The 19295-nt window shown below is 38.7% G+C and overlaps 1 protein-coding gene across 2 annotated transcripts in view; it reads right to left on the bottom strand.

Moving 5' to 3' along the window:
- dgkh (diacylglycerol kinase, eta) overlaps window positions 1-19295 on the bottom strand; it is a 259266-nt gene that overhangs the window by 58261 nt on the left and 181710 nt on the right. For both annotated transcript variants that reach the window (XM_062533724.1, XM_062533723.1), the window contains exon 21: window positions 18169-18265. In XM_062533724.1, the coding sequence (XP_062389708.1) occupies window positions 18169-18265 (97 nt within the window). The remainder of the gene's footprint in view (window positions 1-18168; window positions 18266-19295) is intronic.

Raw genomic sequence — 19295 nt, 5'->3', positions numbered from 1 at the left:
AGAACTTGAACCAGGTCGTTGCCTTAGACCCATTTCATCCCCCTCCCTTTGGGTCAGAGGAGGATGAAACATTGAATTGTCTGTGCCCAGTGCGGGCCCTCCTCTGTTACGTCAATCGAACACAAAGTTTCTCAAAACCATATGCGTTGAAAAGAGTGATATATTTGCACCACAAAAACGTTGTCCAGCTGTCAGTAGCGCGCAGTGATAGGAATCGAGAAAAATAGTGTCAAGATAACGAGGTTTGAACTTTTCCTGGACAACGTTTTTGTGGTGCAAATATATCACTCTTTTGAACACGTATGGTTTTGAGAAGAAAAACACTTTACTTTCGTGACCCCAGAAACTTGCCGGACTACTTTCTTCAGCATCAAAAACCGGCTGGATCTCGGCTCACAGGACGCTGTCGGGGGGTAAGTCATTGCTGATGCACAACGTTGCTGACAGGGAACCCATATAACTTCGTGTCTTAAAACCCGAACTATCCCTTTAATGCTATCAAAGTTGCGCCGCGTGCCAGAGCCGGTGAGTGCACGCATTGAAACGTGAGAGGTATGTATCAACTCGGCTTAATTAAGGGAATAACATAGTTATTTCGCTTTTTTTAAAAAAAAAAAATACGAAACTAGACACTCTAACTCACCTTGTGTGTGATTTTTGGAAGTCTATCATGAAGAGTACTGAAGTAGATGACGATTGAAAACTCATGAAATCCTACAATCCGGACATTTTATCTGGACATAATATCACAGCACAGCATTTGATTGATATTGCCGCATGAATTGTGTCGAATCAGGCACATCAAGTCAATACAAGGTCATTTCGTAATTTTGTGGGTTCGTCACAAGGTGGCAGTCTCAACAATGGGATAGTCTATCCAGCGTTAGTTAGTAGGCAATAGATCAGTGGGACCGAGCATCGAGGATCGAGGAGAGAGTTTGAGAGCCACCCCAGGAGTAGCCTATAAGCTATGGAAGAGGTAGCCTTGCTGCATTACCTGCAGCGTGTTATAGAGAGATCGAACTGTTCATTGACATAGGGCGCTTTAAATACACGTAGGGTAACACTTCCCTTGATCATCACTGAAAAGTGAAAAGTTTCCGCGATTGCATTCACATAGCAGCTGTGGAGGCAACATAGGTCGGCAGCAGGAAAGGTTCCGGTGGTAGATGGACGGACATATGAATTCAGACAGTACAACAACAACAAAAAAGCCCCTTCCGTAAAAAGTCCGTGATTATTGCGGAAATGTACGTCTGTCTTAAAGCGGCTTATGGGTCATTCTCTAATTCAGGGTACATTCCATGTCAGCAAAAAAGCACAATAGCGCTGTCCTTTCTCAGTGGAACATTAAATGTCTCAATATAGAATATTAATTCAGTGTTACATACTGTATCTGTTATCTGCAGAGCTTAAACATTAACTGTTTTTGTTTCTATTAAATAAAAAACAGGTTTTTACTTCAGAGTTGGTCAACTATGTTACGGACAAACAGGGTGTTACAAAAAACATTCAATTCAGTCTTGCACTTGAAATGAAATGCAATTTAGAAGGCTCTTGAGTCTATTTCTGCTACACATACAATTGTTATTTAAAATTATTTTTAGAACCAACCTTTTTTTAAAGATGAATATGCAATGCATTTATAACCGTCCTCATGGACGAGGATATTTTTCATCATAAATCTCCATTAAAGCTATCTTTCATCATTAAAAAATATGTTATAGTGAAGTCCAACCTATTCAAATAAGTAGAATGTTTAAAAATGTAAGAAACATCAATATTGGCTGTTTTAACTTTAAAAATCAAAGCATAACCTAGGTGACAATGCAAATCACACGGTTGATACTATAACCTAGTTGACTGGACATACAGTATTCTTAACCATGGACAACATTTTATTCATGAGACAGAATTTAATTACCAAAGTTCCTTTTGGTGAAAACCTCTTATTTTAAATGCTAAATTATTAAACAAATTTAAAAAACTGTCTGACTAATCTCTCCATTTTTGTTTGTTTGTGGAAGGGGGTGTCACGTGGAAAGTAAAAGGTAGCTAATTTGCGACATACCCAAAATTCTGTATGGAAACGGCTCAAAGGCAGATTTTTTTGGCGATACACCAAGACTTATGCGACAGTTCATTTTAGGGGTGTGTGACGTCATCACGCACAGCATTTTATCGACAGAAAGCCAGTTGGATGGAAATAGACTGGAGACAGCAAATATCGCACAATTTTTTTCAAGCATATTCTGTTTGTCGATAACAAAACGTTGCAAAAACTGGAAACTTGGTTATTGAGGAATTATTAAAACACCTCAGAAGGATATTTAAAGGTTACCAGGTGAGTTATCTCTCATAAATATGAAGTATTTTTGGACTCCCGCTTCAGTAACCTTTCACATTTTATTTTGATGTGACGCCATTTACATACAAATGGTCACTTTTTTGTCATTACAGTGCATGAAAATGCACTGTACTGTTCTTCCAAAACTTTTTCTTATACAGTGCATGAAAATGCACTGTACTGTTCTTCCTCAGTCTTCTTCTTCTTCTTCTTCTTCTTCTTCTTCTTCTTATAATTATTACAGTGCATGAAAATGCACTGTACTGTTCTTCCTATTCTTCTTATTATTATTATTACAGTGCATGAAAATGCACTGTACTGTTCTTCCTAGGCTTTTTATTATTACAGTGCATGAAAATGCACTGTACTGTTCTTCCTAGGCTTTTTATTAAACTTCTTCTTCTAACGCTCGCAATTCAGCTTCAACCGTTTAACGTAGAAACTTCATTCAAACGTTGTTGCGTAGGTCTTGCTTATGCCATGTGTGCTTTGTATTTTTCAACTTTGTAACTTTTATACTTTTTGAACTATTAAATAAAAACTATTAACAATTTCCCCATAGACTTAACATTGCTCATTATGACATCACGGCAGCAATTAGAATGTTACCCCAGCTGGTCAGCCACCTGGGCACCAACTGTCAGTTTCTCTCAGGCTCCTCTCTGAAGACTACATATTCTGTTCCCCTGTATCCTCTGCGCACAACAGTATCAAAATAAGTCCTCCTAATTCCATCCAACTTTATATCCATTCATCTTCTTCAAACCATTCACTCATCCACCCATTCTAAACAGTCTGCCTATCAACAACATCAATTAGACGCTCTACATTGAACTTTTAAACAATCTACTCTGTCTCAGGCTGGCTCTCTTAAGACTAGCCAGTTAAATTGATTACACCTGTATCTGTATCCACTAGGCTACTCTCAGTAGAGAGCTGTGTCTCTCCATTCTACAAGAATATAAGGCACATTCCATCCAGCATTCTATCCATTCATCTTCTTCAGACCATTCACTCATCCACCCATTAAACTGTCTATCAACATCTATTAAACAATCTGTCTATCAACATCCATTAAACTCTCTGTCTATCAACATTAATTAGACTATCTACATTCAACTTTTAAATTATTTACTCTGTCTCAGGCTTTAAGAGTACTCTGGCTCTCTTAAGACTAGCCAGTTAAATTGATTACACCTGTGTCAACTACTCTCAGAGAGCTGTATCAGTGTCTCTCTTAACAAGAATATAAGGCACATTCCATCCAACCTTCTATCCATTCATCTTCTTCAGACCATTCACTCATCCACCCATTAAACTGTCAATCAATATCTATTAAACAATCTGCCTATCAACATCCATTAAACATTCTATCTATCAACATTAATTAGACTATCTACATACAACTTTTAAAGTATTTACTGTGGGTCCCTCTCAAGCAGCGTTTATATGTCCTCCCTCGCTCCTCGATCCTCAATGATCTACATGAAGAAAGATAGAAGAAGGGCTAGACTATCCCATTGTTGCCGCTCCATCATTCTTTATGTAGATCAGTGAGGAGCGAGAGAGGACGCGTAAACGCTATGAGAGGCACCTTCTGTCTCAGGCTTTAAGCATACAATCTCATTAAGACTACAGATCCTGTTTCACTACTTCCTCTGTCCACAACTGTTTCAAAATAAAGGTCCTCACTGCAATAATACACTATTAAATCATTTAACCATTGAAACTACTCAACTATTGAACTGTTCAACCATTCCAACTGTCAGTTATCATCCACTATGCCTCCAGTCAACTACATGAAACCTCGATGTACCTAGCAACCAACATAGCAACCATTCAAATTAAGTGTTTATGGCCGTTTCCATAGCAACCAACATGATTATACTGCAGTAACTTCTTGTTTCCTGATAGTGGCCACCATGGATACCCTAGCAACAAATGTTTCAAAATAAAAGTCCTCACTAGCAAGTTAGCTAGTTAGCATGGTTAGCATTGTTAGCATTGTAAGCATAGTTAGCATTTTTAGCATAACTGCAAAAAATCATCAACTAAGTTAGCTAATCAACCTGGTTAGCATTGTTAGCAAATTTAGCATTGTTAGCATAGTTAACATTTTTAGCATTACTGCTAGAAATCATCGGTTAAGTTAGTTAATCAACCTGGTTAGCATTGTTAGTAAAGTTAGCATTGCTAGCATAATAAGCATTTTTAGCGTAACTGCTAGAAATCATTAGCTAAGTTAGCTAATCAACATTTTAACATGAATAGAAATCATTAGTTAAGTTAGAACTGGAACGTTTCATCTTTAAACTGTCTACCTTCACACTATCAACTCTCTGTAAACTATGCAACCACCATGTTTACCCTAGCTACACCTTAGTAACCATATCTACATTATCTATCTATTTTTGCATTTTCATGCACTGGTAATTCCTTGGAATTGCATTTCTAGTTCCACTTCTTCTTCTAACGCACGCAATTGAGCTTGAACCATTTAACGTAGAAACTTCATTCAAACTTTGTTACGTAGGTCTTACTTAGGACAGGTGTGCTATGACTTTTCAACTTTGTCACTTTTATACTTTTTGAACTATTAGATAAAAACTATTAACAATTTCCCCATAGACTTAACATTGCTCATTATGACATCACGGCAGCAATTAGAATGTTACCCCAGCTGGTCAGCCACCTGGGCACCAACTGTCAGTTTCTCTCAGGCTCCTCTCTGAAGACTACATATTCTGTTCCCCTGTATCCTCTGCGCACAACAGTATCAAAATAAGTCCTCCTAATTCCATCCAACTTTATATCCATTCATCTTCTTCAAACCATTCACTCATCCACCCATTCTAAACAGTCTGCCTATCAACAACATCAATTAGACGCTCTACATTGAACTTTTAAACAATCTACTCTGTCTCAGGCTGGCTCTCTTAAGACTAGCCAGTTAAATTGATTACACCTGTATCTGTATCCACTACTCTCAGTAGAGAGCTGTGTCTCTCCATTCTACAAGAATATAAGGCACATTCCATCCAACATTCTATCCATTCATCTTCTTCAGACCATTCACTCATCCACCCATTAAACTGTCTATCAACATCTATTAAACAATCTGTCTATCAACATCCATTAAACTCTCTGTCTATCAACATTAATTAGACTATCTACATTCAACTTTTAAATTATTTACTCTGTCTCAGACTAGCCAGTTAAATTGATTACACCTGTATCAACTACTCTCAGAGAGCTGTATCAGTGTCTCTCTTAACAAGAATATAAGGCACATTCCATCCAACCTTCTATCCATTCATCTTCTTCAGACCATTCACTCATCCACCCATTAAACTGTCAATCAATATCTATTAAACAATCTGCCTATCAACATCCATTAAACATTCTGTCTATCAACATTAATTAGACTATCTACATACAACTTTTAAAGTATTTACTGTGGGTCCCTCTCAAGCAGCGTTTATATGTCCTCCCTCGCTCCTCGATCCTCAATGATCTACATAAAGAAAGATAAAAGAAGGGCTAGACTATCCCATAGTCCGCTCCATCATTCTTTATGTAGATCAGTGAGGAGCGAGAGAGGACGCGTAAACGCTATATGAGAGGCACCTTCTGTCTCAGGCTTTAAGCATACAATCTCATTAAGACTACAGATCCTGTTTCACTACTTCCTCTGTCCACAACTGTTTCAAAATAAAGGTCCTCACTGCAATAATACATTATTAAATCATTTAACCACTGAAACTACTCAACTATTGAACTGTTCAACCATTCCAACTGTCAGTTATCATCCACTATGCCTCCAGTCAACTACATGAAACCTCCATGTACCTAGCAACCAACATAGCAACCCTTAAAATTAAGTGTTTATGACCGTTTCCATAGCAACCAACATGATTATACTGCAGTAACTTCTTGTTTCCTGATAGTGGCCACCATGGATACCCTAGCAACAAATGTTTCAAAATAAAAGTCCTCACTAGCAAGTTAGCTAGTTAGCATGGTTAGCATAGTTAGCATAGTTAGCATTTTTAGCATAACTGCAAAAAAATCATCAACTAAGTTAGCTAATCAACCTGGTTAGCATTGTTAGCAAATTTAGCATAGTTAGCATTTTTAGCATTACTGCTAGAAATCATCGGTTAAGTTAGCTAATCAACCTGGTTAGCATTGTTAGTGAAGTTAGCATTGCTAGCATAATAAGCATTTTTAGCGTAACTGCTAGAAATCATTAGCTAAGTTAGCTAATCAACATTTTAACATGAATAGAAATCATTAGTTAAGTTAGAACTGGAATGTTTCATCTTTAAACTGTCTACCTTCACACTATCAACTCTCTGTAAACTATGCAACCACCATGTTTACCCTAGCTACACCTTAGTAACCATATCTACATTATCTATCTATTTTTGCATTTTCATGCACTGGTAATTCCTTGGAATTGCATTTCTAGTTAAACTTCTTCTTCTAACGCTCGCAATTCAGCTTCAACCGTTTAACGTAGAAACTTCATTCAAACTTTGTTGCGTAGGTCTTGCTTATGCCATATGTGCTTTGTATTTTTCAACTTTGTAACTTTTATACTTTTTAAACTATTAGTTAAAAACTATCACCATTTCCCCCATAGACTTAACATTGCTCATTATGACATCACGGCAGCAATTAGAATGTTACCCCAGCTGGTCAGCCACCTGGGCACCAACTGTCAGTTTCTCTCAGGCTCCTCTCTGAAGACTACATATTCTGTTCCCCTGTATCCTCTGCGCACAACAGTATCAAAATAAGTCCTCCTAATTCCATCCAACTTTATATCCATTCATCTTCTTCAAACCATTCACTCATCCACCCATTCTAAACAGTCTGCCTATCAACAACATCAATTAGACGCTCTACATTGAACTTTTAAACAATCTACTCTGTCTCAGGCTGGCTCTCTTAAGACTAGCCAGTTAAATTGATTACACCTGTATCTGTATCCACTACTCTCAGTAGAGAGCTGTGTCTCTCCATTCTACAAGAATATAAGGCACATTCCATCCAACATTCTATCCATTCATCTTCTTCAGACCATTCACTCATCCACCCATTAAACTGTCTATCAACATCTATTAAACAATCTGTCTATCAACATCCATTAAACTCTCTGTCTATCAACATTAATTAGACTATCTACATTCAACTTTTAAATTATTTACTGTCTCAGGCTTTAAGAGTACACGCTGGCTCTCTTAAGACTAGCCAGTTAAATTGATTACACCTGTGTCAACTACTCTCAGAGAGCTGTATCAGTGTCTCTCTTAACAAGAATATAAGGCACATTCCATCCAACCTTCTATCCATTCATCTTCTTCAGACCATTCACTCATCCACCCATTAAACTGTCAATCAATATCTATTAAACAATCTGCCTATCAACATCCATTAAACATTCTGTCTATCAACATTAATTAGACTATATACAACTTTTAAAGTATTTACTGTGGGTCCCTCTCAAGCAGTGTTTATATGTCCTCCCTCGCTCCTCGATCCTCAATGATCTACATAAAGAAAGATAGAAGAAGGGCTAGACTATCCCATTGTTGCCGCTCCATCATTCTTTATGTAGATCAGTGAGGAGCGAGAGAGGACGCGTAAACGCTATATATGAGAGGCACCTTCTGTCTCAGGCTTTAAGCATACAATCTCATTAAGACTACAGATCCTGTTTCACTACTTCCTCTGTCCACAACTGTTTCAAAATAAAGGTCCTCACTGCAATAATACACTATTAAATCATTTAACCACTGAAACTACTCAACTATTGAACTGTTCAACCATTCCAACTGTCAGTTATCATCCACTATGCCTCCAGTCAACTACATGAAACCTCCATGTACCTAGCAACCAACATAGCAACCATTAAAATTAAGTGTTTATGACCGTTTCCATAGCAACCAACATGATTATACTGCAGTAACTTCTTGTTTCCTGATAGTGGCCACCATGGATACCCTAGCAACAAATGTTTCAAAATAAAAGTCCTCACTAGCAAGTTAGCTAGTTAGCATGGTTAGCATAGTTAGCATTGTTAGCATTTTTAGCATAACTGCAAAAAATGATAAACTAAGTAAGCTAATCAACCTGGTTAGCATTGTTAGCAAATTTAGCATTGTTAGCATACTTAGCATTTTTAGCATTACTGCTAGGAATCATCGGTTAAGTTAGCTAATCAACCTGGTTAGCATTTTTAGTAAAGTTAGCATTGCTAGCATAATAAGCATTTTTAGCGTAACTGCTAGAAATCATTAGCTAAGTTAGCTAATCAACATTTTAACATGAATAGAAATCATTAGTTAAGTTAGAACTGGAACGTTTCATCTTTAAACTGTCTACCTTCACACTATCAACTCTCTGTAAACTATGCAACCACCATGTCTACCCTAGCTACACCTTAGTAACCATATCTACATTATCTATCTATTTTTGCATTTTCATGCACTGGTAATTCCTTGGAATTGCATTTCTAGTTCTTCTTCTAACGCATGCTATTCAGCTTCAACCGCTTAACGTAGAAACTCCATTCAAATTTTGTCGCGTAGGTCTTACTTACGCGATGTGGGCTTTGTATTTTTCAACTTTGTAACTTTTATACTTTTTAAACTATTAGTTAAAAACTATTACAATTTCCCCCATAGACTTAACATTGCTCATTATGACATCACTGCAGCAATTAGAATCTTACGCCAGGTGGCCGGCCACCTGGGCACCAACTGTCAGTTTCTCTGGCTTTAAGCATACAGTCTCTCAGAAGACTACATATCCTGTTAACTGTTTCCTCTGTCCACAACTGTTTCAAAATAAAAGTCCTCACTGCAATAATACACTATTAAATCATTTAACCATTGAAACTACTCAACTATTGAACTGTTCAACCATTCCAACTCTCAGTTATCATCCACTATGCCTCCAGTCAACTACATGAAACCTCCATGTACCTAGCAACCAACATAGCAACCATTAAAATTAAGTGTTTATGACCGTTTCCATAGCAACCAACATGATTATACTGCAGTAACTTCTTGTTTCTTGATAGTGGCCACCATGGATACCCTAGCAACAAATGTTTCAAAATAAAAGTCCTCACTAGCAAGTTAGCTAGTTAGCAGGGTTAGCATTTTTAGCATAACTGCAAAAAATCATCAACTAAGTTAGCTAATCAACCTGGTTAGCATTGTTAGCAAATTTCAGCATTGTTAGCATAGTTAGCATTTTTAGCATTACTGCTAGAAATCATCGGTTAAGTTAGCTAATCAACCTGGTTAGCATTGTTAGTAAAGTTAGCATTGCTAGCATAATTAGCATTTTTAGCGTAACTGCTAGAAATCATTAGCTAAGTTAGCTAATCAACATTTTAACATGAATAGAAATCATTAGTTAAGTTAGAACTGGAATGTTTCAGCTTTAAACTGACTACCTTCACACTATCAACTCTCTGTAAACTACGCAACCACCATGTTTACCCTAGCTACACCTTAGTAACCATATCTACATTATCTATCTTTTTTTGCATTTTCATGCACTGGTAATTCCTTGGAATTGCATTTCTAGTTATTATTCTTCTTCTAACGCACTTAATGGAGCCTCAACCGTTTAACGTAGAAACTTCATTCAAACTGCGTTGCGTAGGTCTTACTTAGGCCATCCGGGCTTTGTATTTTTCAACTTTGTAACTTTTATACTTTTTGAACTATTAATTAATTAAAATGACAATTTCCCCATAGACTTAACATTGTGATTATGACATCATAATAGGGCAATTAGAATCTTCTGCCAGGTGGCCAGGCCAGCTGCAGCAGCTCTCTCTCTCTCTCAGGCTTTAAGCATACATTCTCTGTGAAGACTACATATACCTGTTAAACTGTTTCCTCTGTCCACAACTGTTTCAAAATAAAAGTCCTCACTGCAATAATACACTATTAAATCATTTAACCATTGAAACTACTCATCTATTTAACTGTTCAACCATTCCCACTGTCAGTTATCATCAGCCATGCCTCCGGTCAACTACATGAAACCTCCATGTACCTAGCAACCAACATAGCAACCATTAAAATTAAGCGTTTATGACCGTTTCCATAGCAACCAACATCATTATACTGCAGTAACTTCTTGTTTCCTGATAGTGGCCACCATGGATACCCTAGCAACAAATGTTTCAAAATAAAAGTCCTCACTAGCAAGTTAGCTAGTTTGCATGGTTAGCATAGTTAGCATTTTTAACATAACTGCAAAAAAATCATCAACTAAGTTAGCTAATCAACCTGGTTAGCATTGTTAGCAAATGTAGCATTGTTAGCATAGTTAGCATTTTTAGCAGTACTGTTAGAAATCATCGGTTAAGTTAGCTAATCAACCTGGTTAGCATTGTTAGTAAAGTTAGCATTGCTAGCATAATTAGCATTGTTAGCATAACTGCTAGAAATCATTAGCTAAGTTAGCTAATCAACATTTTAACATGAATATAAATCATTAATTAAGTTAGAACTGGAATGTTTCATCTTTAAACCGTCTACCTTCACACTATCAACTCTCTGTAAACTATGCAACCACCATGTTTACCCTAGCTACATCTTAGTAACCATATCTACATTATCTATCTATTTTTGCATTTTCATGCACTGGTAATTCCTTGGAATTGCATATCTAGTTACTTTTTAATCTTATGTTACCATGTTGCAGTGAGTATGTTATTAAGGTGCGAGCATCTAACCACAAGACTCATTGTTGTGCTTAGAGCATGAAAGCTCATATGTGACACTATGTCACATTCTGACAGGGGTTTCTCGTCACACTATATGATTTATTTGTCACATGTATATGATATAAACTGCAACATCTTGAAGTGATCCTCGATCCAGCTTGAGGTTGTGCTTGGCCTTTTTGTTGCCCCTTTTGAGATTAGCCCTGGATGAGCTATAGGCCTGAGAATAACTTGATCTGAATGTGCCTTCAGCAAGAGTCTGACCACACTGTTCATTCATGGCTTCTGATAAGGGAATGGCAGTAATCTGGCTGAGGGTGGTGACATTGTTGATGTTGGAGTTGATACAGTCAAGAACGGAGGAGACATATGAATGAATGCCCATGTGGGAGTCACAGGTGGGTTGCAAACAGTCAGGGCCAGATGTACTAAGACAGCGCTAATACCAAGTTTTCGTATGCGCAGAATGCGAACGCTGTGCTTTACTATATTGCGTGGAATTTACTAAGCTGTCACTTCATTATGTTAACAGCGCCCGTCCCCTCCCCCTCTACAACGCCAATTGCATGTGCTGAGCTGAACCACAAGCGCAGTTTAATATTGCAACATTAAAAAGAATCAAAGTTTAGCGATCTTACATGATACAAAGATATCAACAAGCAGCGACAGATAGAGTAAGCCTAGTAGTTCTACTAATCCACTTTAAAAAAATACTTGAACTATTTACTGCATGTAGACTAGGGCTATGACTTAATACTTCGTCTAACAGATTGAGAAGTGTGGGCTATGTTGTGAAAGAGACAATACGATATTAGAGAGGCAAACGAAAGTTAAGGTTGCTTTTGACATAGTACAATGAAGAAAACTGATGCTTTGAATACTGATTCAGCTGTCTCTATACGTTTTTGTAAGAGAAGCAGTCAACTGCAATTTGGATTACACCTGCTTTTAGCAGGCGGAAGTTTTCAATGCAAAATAGACGTGCGCTGTTTTCATACATATGGTGGAATACTTAATCAATCACTATTAGCACCTCTCCTCCCCTGTATTTGCGCATTACACCCATTTTCAGCTGATCCGCCCAGGAATTAATATGCATGACACGGAAAAGCGCAAATAGCCATTCTCAGCTCCCATGGCAGGCAATCTGCGCGTTTCTCTCATTGTGGCCTGTTTGTACATATCCTCCCCATGTTTATACGCGCAAAACACTGAAGTGCCAAGTCAGCTCCCTCTGGCCACACTTTTACTGTCCTCACTGTTGGTTTCACACATTTGATGAGTGCTCAATACTTGCAGTAGAAACAATGAGAGGTGATCTGAGTGCCCTAGGTGGGAAGGGAAAGGGCTTTGTATGCGTCAGCCATGTTTATGTAGACATGGTCCAACGTATTTCCTCCTGTTGTAGGGCATGATATATCTTGATGGAATTTAGGCAGTACAGTCTTGAAATTCGAGTGGTTGAAGTCACCTGCGACAATGTAGGCTGCCTCGGAATGCAGAGTTTATTGTTTACTGATAGCAGAATGCAGTTCTTTCATGGCAAGCTTAGCATTAGAATCTAGTGGTATGTAGGCTGCCGTTACTACAGCAGATGTAAACTCTCTGGACAGATCAGATAGAAAATTCTATGGTTAACCATGAGAAAATCCAAAGAAAATGTATTACTGTGTGTGTACAATGTCCAGTGTGTGTGTGTGTGAGTGTGTGTGTGTGTGTGTGTGTGTGTGTGTGTGTGTGTGTGTGTGTGTGTGTGTGTGTGTGTGTGTGTCTGGACATTTCAACCATGATACGTTGTGTTTGAAAAACGAAATCAAGTTACTTCCTGATTTTTGTGCATTAGGTAGAAAATTGTGTGTGGTGTTTTGCAAAATTTGTTTTAGGAAATGGAAAACTGAGTCAAACACTGAGAATGTGTGTATGGTTTTGCAGATTTGGTGTGGTGTTTGAAAGAAGTGTTTAGAAAATTGTGTGACAAGCAAAGACTTAGTGTATACAACAATTTACTATGACTTCGCAATAACTGTCACCGATAAACATTCTTCCGGGTGGCAAAAGAGAAGCAAAGATCCTTAAATACCCTTTTTCAACCTGAGAGAAGCGTTCTCACCATTAAACAACCCCTTTCCTATCGTTATCCTAACCCAGTGGTTCTCAAACTTGTTCTTTCATTCCCCACTTTGATCAAGGGGGCATTTTCGAGCCCACCTGTCCCTCATTGTAGATCATTTGGTCAAATGATTAGCCTATGAAGTTTGTTTATTATGAACCACCGTACTTTATTGTCCTTTCCAATCAGAATGCCCGGTGGCCTGGTTAACTTTATCTCTGTTCTACTGTAGGCTACAGCTCCTCTCTAAAGAAGTAGTAGGTCAAGCTTAAAATTGTCAAATGTATTGATATAACGTCAAGTTCTATACGTAACAAATAACAGTTAGGCTACAGATAAACATCAGTTCAAAAAGAGAAAATAAAAATATCAATCAATGACAAATAACATCCGTATCAAAAATTGAGCGTCAGTGTCAGTTCTGGCAGGTAAGTAGTCAAGACGCTGTTAACCGCTGTGGGCGTCAGCACATCAGCTTGGGGGTATTCCATCAACCTCGCTAAAGGCTAAACCTGGCTCATTTCGACAAGCCTCGCTAATTTTGGTGAGAGTTCCGTTCCATTAATGTGGTTTACCTGAATCCCAGCTTTGTAACTATGGGAATTTATGCCACAGAATAACCTGGTCGGTAGCAGGCTATCTCTCGAGTTAAATTACATTTAAAAAATAGAAGGAGAAACTTTTTTCCGACAGTGTTACCAAGCATTGATTTACAGTAGGCTACCTATTCGCTAGTTTCAAAGAATTTATGAAAATTATGCAACTGAAAATGTTTGAACTTGACATGTGTGTGGTCCAAGGAATTTTGCTGCTCTGCGTCGTTTGCGTGTGTCATGGTGTCATGCGCAGCATGACGGGATAGCAAGGGAAGTATGTTTTGTGTGTTCTCGGGTTCGGTTCCCATGCGATGAATTTACACGTTAACACATTAATAATGCCATGTTTAGTTATACTCTTTAATGAAAGGCATGTCCACTATGATAAAGGGTCATGCACATTTAGTAGCTTGTTCAGTGACAGTAGGTAGCCTACAGGTTATGTCAGTGGGCTATATTTGATGCGCCACTATAGGCCTATAGCCTAATTCTGTAGCCTTTATAGGCTACTAATAATAAAACTGCTTCATGAAGCCTATTGATTATAGGCTAGTTCATGGATATAAAATCAACTGTGTGTTACACAAATTAAGTATTAAATGACAAATTGAAAGCCATTTTAACTACTTGATCAACAACAATGTTTTAACTATGTTAACAGTAGCCGTTTAACAGTAGTACATCAGTGGAAGCCACTCGCGTTCTGCCATCTGGAAGTATCTTGGTGCCAATTGTTTACAAACATTCTGAAATCCTGTATAAAGTTGGAAAAAACTGTAACTCCATTGTACCTACTATCTGTTGCATTCTGCTAGGGGCGATCATGAGTAAGAGCAAAAACAATGGGGGTCTATGAAGCTAAACCATGGAGGTATTATAAGAACTGGAGAAAGTGAACAAGTCCCGCCCCCACTCATTTCAATGGAAATGCTAGGCTAGTGAACATTGCCAAAATTGAACGATTTTTTCAGGATTCAAACATGGCTTTAACATGGCCTTTCAAGGGGCTTGTTTCCGGTGCCATTTTACTTAACCAATTAAGTGTCAGGTTACTGAGGTCATAAAGAGAGCTCGTGCCCACACTAAGATTGTGCATGAGCTGAGAGTGGAACAGCCACCAATCAGCATGAGGAGAAATGTCACCAGACATAAAGTATTTCTGGAAAATGGCAACGAGGAAGTGCCTTGCTAATTGGCGAAGCTAATCAGTCAAATCCTTACCCCGTGAGCTAAACGGCTAAATTTGTCTCTTCCACCTGATTGGGGCCTATTGCACAAAACTAGGATAAGGGATTAACCCGGGATATCTTGGTTATCCTGGCTCAATTTATCCGTGATCCAGTTGCACAAAAGCGGGATAGGGGGCAGCAGGATATGTTATGGTATAAGTTACCATGGCGATTTATTCTGTGGAGCTAGCCTGCTCCTGACCAGGCTCACAGCCAAGATAAGTTGATTCTAATGGTAATTACATTATCTGATTGGTTCAGCTAGCTGTCATTCAAATGAGACCTCCACGTGATTTTTTTTTAAAGAGCTGTAGATTCCATTTATATATTATTTGCAACATGCATTTACTCGCAAAACACAGCAGAATGTCTGCCTAATACCATATGGATGTCATTTAAATTATGGTGGCCTTATAATTAATAACATAGCCTACTCGTTGTTTGCTTCTTTTTTGACAGATGTTTGATGAATAGGCTGCTGTAGTAGTTGATTGGAAGTGGAGGGGACATTTTTCGAAGGTGTTTTGAACTAATTCGGCTTTTAAGACAAATTAAGATACGTTGTGCATCTTTGCGGTGGCAAAGCGCTCCCTAATGACGTTGCGTGCCGAGACAAGGAAGCTCTCACACACGTGGGTGCATACGTAAATTTGCATTCAGTTGATCTGCCACACCTACTCCCGCTATGTAACAGAAATAATCATGATCCCCCATCCAAAAAAGTAAAACTTTACCTCGTTGCTAGTCTATATCAAAAGCGGTTGTTTACTTTGTGTGCAAGACGCTATTTTTCGCGTCTTTTTTATTCCAACCGCGAGTTATTGGGGGAGAAACGAGAACGCGCACATACACCGGATAACTTACACCTGGCTTGATGAATCCGTGTCTGCTCATCCTGGATTGGTCTTTGTGCAACCAATTCAGCCGGTATGCTCTTGTTTAGGATTCAGTGATCGCGGATCAGTAACTTATCCCGGATGTCTTAATTCTGCTTTTGTGCAACAGGCCCCTGATTGTCAATGGCCCAATCCCAATGTCCGGACTCACGGACTCACAGACTTTGGTGTGCGTTCTCGCGAAATTCGTAAGGGCTTAGGGCGTAGGTAATGTCGAATTACAACGGGCGTGAGGGTTTGAGTACACACTTACCGAGCCCTTTCCGTGAGTCTGCATCGGTGCAGACTTAACCTGAGGGAATTACCCACAGTTCAAAGTGTTGTGACGTTTACCGCGGAGATCATAGAAAAATCCGGTAAACAACAGCACGACACACACACGTGCATGGTGCAAATGTTAGCAACGTCTTTGTTAGTAAACATCGCCAAGGTACATGTGATCTCGTGAAGTGCTGTCCCAATCCCAAAATACCTATCGGAGCCCATGTGGCCTCACACACTCACTCACTTAGCACCTGAGATCAATTAAGTCTGTGAGTCCTTAGTCCTAGTCTTTAGGGCTGACATTGGGATTGGGCCATTGAGAAATCTCAGATTTGATTGTAGTTTTTGCAAGTTCAACATCATCATAGGTTGAAAGTTGAATGAATGAGTACTTATGTCCTTCGATTTCTTGCAGGTTGGGTTGTTGTTGCCCATATTATGCTAGCATTTTGCTAATAACTGATGTCATTGACACGTTTGAAAGGCTTTTTAGAACAAATGAGTGACTAAGAAATATAATTGTCAGCAGTGTGTATTTTCTTCGCTCCCCCTTTCGAATGCAACATTCCAATTTTGAGACAAAAAATTATATCCCGAGAGAAGTGGATTTTGACGGGTACAGCTCCATAGACCTCAGTTTATTCTGCACTCACTCACTAGCGCCCTCACGTGGAACCAGAGGTGGAACTGCTACCAGTTCAGAAACCGGAAGTTTCCAGAGAGTGAACATTCTCCCCTTATTAGACGTTCTCTGATAAGACATTTGTATGGAAGTCATTTCCAGTCCAGGGATGGGTAGGTTAACTAGATCAACATCTATCCATAGACCGTAATCCACCCATTACAGACAGTAGTGTCAACATAACTTTGAGGAGGGATATCTCTCTGACTATAATAGTTGTAGCAACCATTTCAATGGTATTTATGTCAGAATAAGTGTGTGTGTGTGTGTGTGTGTGTGTGCAAAACACTGCAAAAAGTGCTTAAAAATTTAAATATCACGCCCCTATATTATGCTCATTTTAATGGCCTCGCTCCTAGAATTTACGACATGAAGGTGCATTATACGTCCGAAAGAGATCATTAGTGATCTCGAGCCACAGTGACGTCCAGCTGAACCTTGTTAATTTTGACAGCTAGAAGCTGTCATCAAGGAAGGCGGGAAACTAGAGCGATTTAAACGCAACAGACTTTATTTTCGCAGAGAGAACGCATCATACATCATAAATACATTAATTACAAAACCGTACGACACTGAAATTTGCCCTTTGAAAATAATTTAAAATATATATGCCTAGGCCTAATTCATGAATGTTGCGTTTGCCAAAGAGAAAGTAATCATCGCCTATGGCTATTCTAAGCCATGACATGTGTCAATATAATATGCTACATTACAGGAAATAGGCTGCACATGTACAGGAAAGGTGTTATGTCCATCAATTCAACTATTCAACTTTCTAATGCACCGCCGATTTACTGCTGCGCGATGCTATGACGCCTGAAAAACTTGCTTACACGAGTTGAGACTAGACGTGAGATTTGAGCGAAGCCACCGATCACGTTCACATTGATAAATGCCATACTTTGCGTGGAAACAAGCGTACGCCTGTTTTACGCCTGTTTTTGGTCGTACGCTCGTTTGATAAATGAGGGCCAATAACTTTCATGTCCCACCATATGACAATTGTAGTCACTAACACAACATAAGTGAAGAAATTAAATTCCAATAGAAGACTAAAAGCGTCAGTACATAAGGAGTTTTATTTTTATTAACTTATTTTTAGCCTACTATGTCAACCACCCATTTCTATGTTAAGATTGCATTTAGAATAGAATGTTTTAATCCTTCTGGAAAGACCGAGCAATTATTAGGATTTGTAGGCTGTCCTACAGCAAAATGTCTTCATCTAAATTCCCTGTTATGAGTACCATCACTTGTTGCGCTCCTTTTGAAATGCCGTAGCCTACCTCCAACTGAACCTTCTGCTCCAGATTTTTGTAGGTCCTCTGTAAAAGTTCCTTGGTACCCAGTACTCCATACCACATCATGTTCTTTGTACGGCTCCTATAAAACATCAAGATCATACAGCATGACAACTTCTGTAACAGATCGAAGAATTAATGACTGAACTACATTCGTATTCATGTGTGGCGATCACATGTCACTCCAACTAACTGCGTCATTTTAGCAGTTGTTGGCATAAACCTCATCAAATATCCCACTTGTTACCTCTAAGGACTCTAAAAACTCAGCTATGTTTCTGACAATTACTGTATGTGACTCTCCACGGCAAAAGCAGTCACATTGTTCAAATTTTCAAAATTACAGTTATTACGTTTTCATGAAAGGGCATAATCACCTTCAAAACGATACCTACATCTAATGAATTTAACATCATATTACTGAAATGTAAACATTCAAAGGAGTTGAGTTCATCCTGTCATGCCAAGAGAGAAACGGAGAAATCTGCCTCTGAAGTTGACTGTCGGCTCAACACTCATGAACGACTTGTAAGGTCGCAGCTACTTCAAGATTTGCGGTACTTACTTGTATTTACAACGGCACAGCACGAGGATAGCTTGGTGGTCGTCAATGAGTGCATTTACCGTAAATATTAGAGTAGAGGGGCAAAAACGAGACGCCACTAACATTATGCTGGTGTTAAATTTCTTACCTCAAGAAACACGTTTTTAGACTAGAAAAGGTACGTTTTTCAGCAAAATGTATTCATGGCCATACAGTGTAGACCTCCCACTGTTTCAAAACACACAAAAAAAAATCCACGATTTTAGCATAAATGGTAGAGATCAGTAGAAATAAATTGGTAGAGATCGCCGTTGCCATGGCAATCCCAAACAAACTGTCTCAACTTTTCCCGCGCCTATCGTCCAGCTATCGTCTCGCTGGAACTTCAAAACTTAAAATGGCTGCAGGGCTGTCAGAACCGATGTGTGGACTTCCGAAAAAGAATGGTTTTCTCATCTTGAAGGTTGAATTTACTCAATGGAAACGGTAATCATCTTATTTTCTCAGATTAATATGGAGCCATGTTAAACTATCGTTTGCTGCAAATGTTGGAAATGTGTGTACGTTT

This window comes from Sardina pilchardus, chromosome 4, assembly GCF_963854185.1.
Source record: "Sardina pilchardus chromosome 4, fSarPil1.1, whole genome shotgun sequence".
Classification (NCBI taxonomy): Eukaryota; Metazoa; Chordata; class Actinopteri; order Clupeiformes; family Clupeidae; genus Sardina; species Sardina pilchardus.
The sequence above is the reverse complement of the archived record's forward strand: the minus strand, read 5'-3'. Positions and strand labels throughout refer to the sequence as shown.